At 44.5% G+C, this 8,827-nt stretch overlaps 1 protein-coding gene across 1 annotated transcript in view; it reads right to left on the bottom strand.

The window, feature by feature from the left end:
* The window catches only part of rnf123 (ring finger protein 123), a 93,617-nt gene that overhangs the window by 72,324 nt on the left and 12,466 nt on the right, over positions 1 to 8,827 (bottom strand). Inside the window, exons 7-18 of the mRNA XM_008295946.1 lie at positions 8,576 to 8,662; positions 8,432 to 8,499; positions 7,509 to 7,634; positions 6,921 to 7,035; positions 6,698 to 6,802; positions 6,112 to 6,237; positions 4,605 to 4,697; positions 4,411 to 4,484; positions 4,219 to 4,336; positions 2,352 to 2,451; positions 2,198 to 2,259; positions 292 to 363 (exon numbers count right to left, since the gene is read on the bottom strand). Coding sequence (XP_008294168.1) covers positions 292 to 363; positions 2,198 to 2,259; positions 2,352 to 2,451; positions 4,219 to 4,336; positions 4,411 to 4,484; positions 4,605 to 4,697; positions 6,112 to 6,237; positions 6,698 to 6,802; positions 6,921 to 7,035; positions 7,509 to 7,634; positions 8,432 to 8,499; positions 8,576 to 8,662 — 1,146 coding nt within the window. The remainder of the gene's footprint in view (positions 1 to 291; positions 364 to 2,197; positions 2,260 to 2,351; positions 2,452 to 4,218; positions 4,337 to 4,410; positions 4,485 to 4,604; positions 4,698 to 6,111; positions 6,238 to 6,697; positions 6,803 to 6,920; positions 7,036 to 7,508; positions 7,635 to 8,431; positions 8,500 to 8,575; positions 8,663 to 8,827) is intronic.

Genomic DNA, 8,827 nt, shown 5'->3' on the forward strand with positions numbered 1-8,827 from the left:
GACTGGTTAAGGACAGTTCTTACCCCTCTGATAAAGGACTGGTTAGTGACTGGTTAAGGACAGTTCTTACCCCTCTGATAAAGGACTGGTTAGTGGCTCGTTAAGGACTGGTTAAGGACAGTTCTTAACCCTCTGATAAAGGACTGGTTAGTGGCTGGTTAAGGACAGTTCTTACCTCTCTGATAAAGGACTGGTTAGTGGCTGGTTAAGGACAGTTCTTACCTCTCTGATAAAGGACTGGTTAGTGGCTAGTTAAGGACTGGTTAAGGACTGGTTGAGGACAGTTCTTACCCCTCTGTTGCTGGCATTTTCCTGCAGAAATTTCCTGAACTTGTTGAGGAAAATGTAGCGAGAAGCTTCTCCCTGAAAGTGAACGGATCGAGACGTTGAACAGAATCAAGGGCAATAATGAATAAAGAGCTGAATTCATGTTCACAGATGTTCAGCTGCTCCGGTCTGATTCTCATCACCGAAGCTTCAGATAAGCCAAACACAGCGTCGCAGCTCCATCAGTCCACAGACCAACAACACAACAACTTTCATCCAGACACACAACGTCATCGTAACAACTCAACCACACCTTTAGACTCTCTGTGTTCACTACTAAGATTCATAGAGAATAAATTCTAACGTATCTGTTGGATTCATCACTACAGATGTTTTTCAGCTGGTTTGGTCTCCACAGGAGATGGTTCAGTTGTAGAACCCCGGATCGGAACATCCTCCTCTTTGGACATCAAGACATCATCATAGATAAGTCATTTTATTAGAGTTATTAAATCAGCACCACATTTGATCAATAACTGGACCGCTGGTTCCAGTCAGACCCTGAACTCTAATAAATGAGCCACAGTTCAAACAGTGAGCTAAACAGCTGATGGACCGAGGTCGCCGGCACGTCTGACTCACCAAACACAAGAACTCACTGAGATGTCCATGAACACATTTAGCTTTTTATTAAAGACACGTATCGTAACCAAAACACACAGCGACACTAATCAACATGCGCCTTAACCCTGTGATAACAACAACTAGTTCCTCGTGGCTCCTACAGGTGGATTCAGGCTTCTTCTGCTGAGGATTTGGATCTGAACTGGACCCAGCGGAACATGAAGAGTCCCCCGAGGTCATCTTCACCTTCCTCTCATATCCATCAGGAGCCAAACTGTCACAACCAGCCGTGACCAGGCGATAGACGGATCCCTGAATACTAAACTATTCATATCCCACAGAAGACATTTACGTTCACAGTGACTCACAAAGTAAACAGCAGAGATGATTCTTTATGACCTTCTGCATCAGTGTTTTCCATCAGGTTGATAAAATAATTTCTAACAATGACATCAGATGATCATGAAACTGGAAACGCAGCAAAAATGGAACTAAAAGCAGCAGATAAACACACAGACATGTAAAAAACACTCATGAAAATATTACTGATCAACATGTTCTGCTCTCGCTGAGCAGATGTTGAAACCTTCAGGATTTTGAAGCTTGTTTACATGATGACACTGCTGCTTCTTGGTGAAAAAACATGAAACGTTCATTATTTTCATAGCATTAATGTGAAAGAGAGAAGACTGTTAAATACCTCAGTGATGCATCATTACGTTTGGTGTGAACAAGGTGTACGATTAAAGTATTAGTGGGAGCTTTAACGAGGCCACAACGATTTAAAAAATGAAACCTGAAGAGATCAAAAACGTCCCAAAGGTTGAGGAGTGTCAGTGAAGAAGGTTTTCTGCTGTGAATGTAATTTAAGTTCAGAGCAGAAACACAAACATGCTTTAATAGAAATATCTCGATGAATAAAGCTTTACGTCAGCCAGCAGCAGCTTCCTGCAGCTCCAGTCAACAGGTAGGAAAAGTAACTGAACACACGTTAAATCATGTGTTCCATCAGTTTCATCCCATCTATGCTCTGAAGCTTTCCACACAGGATCCATATATCAACTGACTTTTCTCATAAAAAAAATGGAGAAAATGATCCGTAAAACCTCTGACTCTAACGTGACAGCTTTTGAAATTGATTGGTGCATGTTTGAAGAGAAAATGTGTTTAAAGAGAAGCGTGCAGAAAACCTGTCGTACTAAATGATGTTACTACCATGAGTCAGCAGATATCTGCTAGGTGAGCTCATGTAAGGCTTTAGGATGAAGGAAGCTTCAGGCTGCCGAGACATGAAGCGTTCACGTACCGTCGTTTTGTCCTTGTTGTTGAGCAGCAGCCTCAGGATCTGAACCTGCAGCTCTTCCACCACTGTACAACAGACAGACACCTGGGTTTAGTTTCAGCTCAGACATGCAGCAGCTCTCATCCTGTCGCTTTCTGCTGAACATGTGTGGAACAACCTTCGATCCTCTTCTTCAGCCTCTGGCAGCCCCTCTCATAGGCTCGACGCCTCAGACGTTCATCTGCACTCTCGTCTTTGGGTTCTCGCTCGTCTTTACCCTAAAACACGAAGCGAACAGAACTGACACTGATCAACCGATCCAACCACAAAACTGATCCCACAGAGGATTCTGGGTAAATAAACTGGAACATGTCATTGGGCTTAAAGAAACCGCACTAAACTGGTTTAAATCATATTTATCAGACAGATTCCAGTTTGCTCATGCTAATGATGATTCTTCCACTTGAACCCTAACCCAGCAGAGTTAGTTATGTAGTTCCACAGGGCTCTGTGTTAGGACCTATATTATGTACCTGGTACATGCTCCTCTTAGGCGGTGTTATCAGGAAGCACTGCAGACATGTCCATTGTTATGCAGACGACACCCAGCTATATTTATCCATGAAGCCAAATGAAACCAATCAGCTGGTCAGACTCCAGGCATGTCTGAAGGACATAAAGGCCTGGATGACCTGTAACTTTCTTCATTTATTGTATTTGGTCCTGAACACCTCAGAAACACACTATGGAACCAGATAGCTGCTCTAGATGGCATCGCCTTGGCCTCCAGTTCTCCTGTACAGAACCTTGGAGGTATTTCTGACCAGGACATGTCCTTCAATAGACATATAGAACCAGTCTGTAGGACGATCTTCTGTCATCTACATAATACTGTAAACATCAGGATCATCCTGCCTCAGAGTGATGCTGAGAAACTAGTCCATTATAAAAACGTTCCTCTGTGATGAAGCTGATAGTTAGAGCGGCTCAGGATCACCTGAATTGTCCCTTAGTGATGCTGCTGTAGCTTTAGACTGCCGGGGGACTCCCATGACGCACTGGGCTCCTCTCCTCTCCATTCAGTACATTCACTGACTCTGTGTTTGTTCTCTGGATCTGGAGCTTTACGTTTCTGATCTACAGTTTGTGCTCTCACCGGCCTCCAGAACCTTTATTGTTGTTCTGTTCTCAGCCTCTAACCTCAGCCCGACCAGCCTCTCTGGGTTCTTCCTGGTCAGCACAAGTCTTTTCTCTCACTGTTGCTGCTCACATGAAACTGTGGATTTGTTGTGTCTCCCTGTATGAAGCTGAAACTTCTTCATCCCACTGAGATCACACACGGTGTGAAGATAAATACAACTGTGATAAAAACCAAACAAGTCCCTGCTGCTCTGCTGTAGCTGCTGATCATTCTCTGGTTTGTTTTTATCATGTCAGAGAATTGTGAAAAATGTGGATCAGTGTTTCCTCGAATGTCTTGTTTTGTCCAAAACCCTTCTCTGTGTGTCGGCTCTTCTGGTGGGACTTTTGACTTTATGCCTCTTGTCTGCAGTAAATAAAGATCTGTTCCTATCGAAGGACTCGTTCTGATATGATCAGAATCAGAAACAGATTTATAGCAAGGTTTAGTTTACACAGTACGAGGAATTTGTTCTGGTGGGTCGGTGCAACAATAAATACACAGTGAGGTCCAATGTACAAGATAAAAGTATAAAAATAGCTAAAAAACAAAGTAACTGAGAATAAAAATAAGTGCAGTCGTGCAAAGCAGAAGCAAAAATATTGTGCAGTGAAGAATTAAGTCAAATATAAATAAGAACCATAGAATTGTGATTATTTACAAGAATATTGAGGGAGCAGAAATATTGATATTTACATTTATACAGATGATCAACAGAGTGCAGACTGAAGGTGTGGAGGTGCAACAACAGGTGCAACACAACAACGGTAGAAAAACTTCTCCAGCTGTCTGCAGCTCACAGGTGAGTCTGACTCGTCCTGACTCGTCGGTGACACCTGGACTGGCCGAGAGCTGAGCGACTCACCTCCTTGTCGAAGTGCGTCGGCCACCAGGTGGTGGGGATGAGCTCCTCTAGCCCCGCCTCCTTCACCCTCAGAGGAGTCTTGATGTAAAAGAAGACGACGGAACGAAGGACATCGAACGTGAGCTTCTGTTAAGGACAACCTGGACAGCTTTGACAGTTTGACTTCATGTCTGCAGCTCAGCACAAGGATATAAAACGTTGTTCAACAGGTACTTCCTGGATTTCTCATGGCGAAGGATGGCGGTGGTCAGACGCAGGTAGTGGATCTAAAACAAACAGGGCAGCGGTAGCTGAACAGAACCTGCAGAACACGTCCAGATTCTGGAACGAGAAGCTTCACTGCATAACCTGACGGCTTGTTAGTGTTTGAATAAAGTCCGTCCTACCTGGAAACCCAGATCTGGGATGATGGGAGAGAATCTGTAGGCTCTGAGCAGAGACATCATCAGCTGCTTCAGACACTCATTCACCTCGTAGTCCTGCAGACACACAGATTCTTTATTGTCTGTCGGAAGTTAAAAACGGGTCTCTGAAGCATTAAAACATGGCTCTTTGCTGATGTTCAAAGTTCTCCACTTCCTGAGCAGGTGGAGCTGCTGCTGTGTCTTTCTGCAGACGGAGTCAGCAATCTCTGTTCCCAGATATCTACAGCTCTGGAGCTGCTCCACCAACTGAGCCTGGATGTTGAGTGGTACCAGTAGCCCCACTGGGTTTCTCTCGGGTACCCAGAGCAGAGCTCCTTGGTTTTTGTAATGCTCAAGCGAGCTTTGGGCAAAGATTTGAGCCAGGGTGTGGACTACCTGCTGGTGTGGTTCCTGGTGTCAGTAGGTGGGCTACCAGGACCACATCATCTGCACACTTACAAAGTGTCCCTGCTTTACATGGTCATAGCTTTTGAACCGTGGTTTAACAGAAGCGTTTTTAAAATGTCTGCAATGTCTGATTCTCACTGGTTCATTTTCATCGAACTTTTATTTATTATTACTTTTGTCAGATTCAAGTTATTTCTGTGACCGTCGTGGGTTTTTCTGCCATTAACTGAGCGGTGCCAACTGTTTTGTCCACGTGTGTACGTATATGGATGTGTAGGTTGTAGGTTCTGGTCACAACCAACAAAAACAGCCAGTATCCCCATGAGAGGAGCGCGGCGGCTGAAGGTGTGAACCTGGCTGATGAGGATGCTCAGTTCTCCATGATGGACCACATCTCAGGACTTGTGGACATTTTGGTGATTTTTTGTGGTGATTTCAGATAAGATCTGAGGAACTGTGGACATGTATTGTCCTGTCGGATCACTTCTGATTGTGGATGCAGAGGCAGTCACAACAAACACATGTTGTGCTGTTTGTTTCTTCAGTGTCTCACAGCTGCTTTAAAGCATCCACAGCTGGTTCTCTCCACAGAAACTCTCACCTGTAGAACTTCCTGTTTAAAGTCTTTTCTTCTCTACATCATGTGACCCAGCCCTGTGATAGACTGGCGGCCTGTCCAGGGTGTCCCCTGCCTTCGCCCTAAGTCGACTGGGATAGGCTCCAGCCCCCCCGCGACCCTAATGAGGATTAAGCGGTGTATAGAAAATGGATGGATGGATCATGTGACCCGTTAGCAACATGTTAGCATGACTGCTGCTAGCAGCTAGGTTGATCAGCTGCCTTCAGTCACATTATTTCCTCAGCAGAGCTGCTGCTCTCAGAACTCTGAGGTTACTGACCAACGGTACCTGGATGTGGCCGACCAATCATGGGCTTTACAGGAGGGGGAGGAGCTAAAACAGAGGGATGCAGTGATGTACAGTCTGTGGAAATAATGTGTTTCTGAACATGAAAGCAGGTAAACAGGCTCCATTATAACCCAGACATACAAATCTAGACGTGTAAATGACGAGAACCTTACCTCCATGAGCAGCCAGAAGAGGTTGAGCAGCTGCTGGATCAGCGGATGTTCGTCCACTGAACCGCCTCCCTCCAGGATCCCCAACAGGAAGTTCATGAGAACATCCTCCACCAGGTAAACTTTACACTGAGGAACATGAAGAAACAGCTCTTTATTTTCCCAGAATCAGCACACTGCTGCTTCAGAATTATCCAGTTCAAGCACAAGTTCATTCACTTGATTTGTAAAGGACATTAAATCCACCAGTCATTCATCAAATATTAAAATTTATAAATATGTGAAGTTAGAAGTTTACGGACGTCATCCCTCTGATTTCTGCCCTGCAGTCATGAACTGCTGTAAATGTCTGTTTGGTGAATATTTCAGTTTTCTGATGATGTATCAACCAGGTTACAGTAAATCAGGATGAAACCAACTCTACGTCTCTGTGAGTCACACTGACGCACAACAGCACCACAAGCAGCCTGATCACCACGAGAAGAGCATCATCCTGGACGTATCGGATTCATTTCAGACACTTCCACACCGACAGCAAGGGTTAGAAACAGAAGAATGAAGGGTCAGAGTCAGAAACAGCCAGTGTCACCATGAGAGGAGCGAAGTGGTTGAAGATGTGAGCCAGAGTGATGAGGATGGTCGGGTCTCCATGAAGCTTCCAAGCTGCACAGTCCTTCTCCACCAGCCTTTCCTCCTGCAGACACAAACATCACAGCAACGCTCAGTTCATTTCTGCACAGAGCTGCTGATTAAAGACACGACTGCAGTCAAAGCTGTTGCTCTTTACTCCACACTGAGGCGATGATTCTCACCTGAGCGTCGATGGAGGTAGACAGAACGTTCTTGATGTATCCAAGCAGCTTGTGAGCCTTCATCAGGTCTGCGGCCGGAGGGTTCTGGAGGGGCAGGTATCCGTCCACCGGGTACGTAAACGGGCTCAGGTTAAAGACCAACACCAGCAGTTTGTTCACAGCAACACTAACCCTTTCATCCACAGCAGCAGAGCTTCCTGCTAACTTCTCGAATGTCGTAAAAAATAAATGATTCTTGTTTCCACAAATTGCTTTGAACCAAATAAACTAGGCTGTCACAAGGGGGCGCTACAGGCTACATTACTGCAATAAATGCAAAAGAAGCTAGAAGCTAAAGCAGCTGTTAACTTCAGGAACAGTTTAGAACCAGGAGCGCTGCTGTCGGCCATGTTTAATGTCGTACTGGTCAGTCATGTGACCTACACGTTTCCTAGAGACGACGTTTTTGTGTCCATGACTTGCTGCTAGTTTTGTTTTGGACACTGATTTCCATGTTCATGTGTTTCTGTTTTTAGTGCACCGACAGTAAAAATAAAGCAGAAAAACCGTCTTTCTCATGTTTTTCATGACTCAAACCTTCATGGATATCTGAGCGGCCGGCTGCCAAAGTTGAAGGCCACCGACTCTTTGAAGGACAGACTGATGGCAGGAAAGTAGGCGACTCCTGGACCCGTCTTGATGCTGGTGAACGCCGTCCCCAGAGACTGACCGTTCCTGAGGACACAGGTAGAGGTGAGCCGCTGTCAGCTATAACATCTACGGGTTAGGGACAGGAGGCCGACTGCAGGCTATTAAACTGGGTTAGGGTTAAACAGACAAGAGCTGTGGGAAAAACTCAGAGAAACCAGAACAATAACAACTGATAAATAAATTAAAAATAAAATACTGATCATCAAAGCAGGCTAACGAAACGTATTTAAAGACTTGTTTATTCTTTAAAGCTACAGCTAGACATGTAGCTAAAGCTGATGATTCTGGACGAGGGGCGATACTACCGACTATCTGGTAGAACCATCCAGAGAGCTGGATGTGAGCTGACTGCACTGTTTGGAAGAAGACATGAAGGGAATGTAAAAAATATCAACGAATAGATGTGAAAATATCAAAACATTATCTGAAATAGAAATTTTATTTACAATCATTTAAAAATGCGGATATATTTAAGAAAAAAATCTAAACGTATCTAACAAATATCAAAAGCTAACTATAGGGCGCCCAGATAGCTCAACAGGTTGAGCGGGTGACCCATGTACAGGGGCTATGGTTCGACTCCAGCCAGCGGCTCATTGGCTGCATGTCCTTTCCTGACTTTTCTCCTCATGTTTCTCTGTCAGTCTTTCACTGTCCTATCCATTAAAGTTAACTATAAAACTTATTTCAAATACTTGTTCTATTATTATCTATGATCAAAGCTGTCAGATAAAAGTAACACAACTTGGAAACATGTTACTGCAGTACTTGAGTAAAAGTACTTAGTTACTTCGTCACACAAGAGGAACTGAGAGACTTACAGGCAGAATGTGATGGTTCCTTCGTCCAGGTCGATCAGGCAGCTCACGATGTCTCCGGCTGCCCACGACTGACACACAAACACAAAGTCAACATCTGCCACAGCCACAAACTCACCTGCAGCTTCACCTGCTCAGTATTCTCACCTTTCCATAGTTGGTCGTTGTCACGTTCCACTTCCTCACTCTGTTTCCATCGTAAGCGTACGAGTCTGGAGTGTCGCCGACTCCTTCCTGACAACAAACAGGCTTACAGTTAGGGTTTCTGCGAACGGTTATAGAGAGTTAGTTCTTAGTTATTAGAGTTAAATGAGGGAGTTATTAGACTTCACGCTAACACTAACTTAACTAACTCTAACGCTAACTCAACTAACAATAACTCCAACTCTAACACTAACT

This window comes from Stegastes partitus, unplaced genomic scaffold, assembly GCF_000690725.1.
Source record: "Stegastes partitus isolate 25-593 unplaced genomic scaffold, Stegastes_partitus-1.0.2 Scaffold1089, whole genome shotgun sequence".
Lineage (NCBI taxonomy): Eukaryota > Metazoa > Chordata > Actinopteri > Pomacentridae > Stegastes > Stegastes partitus.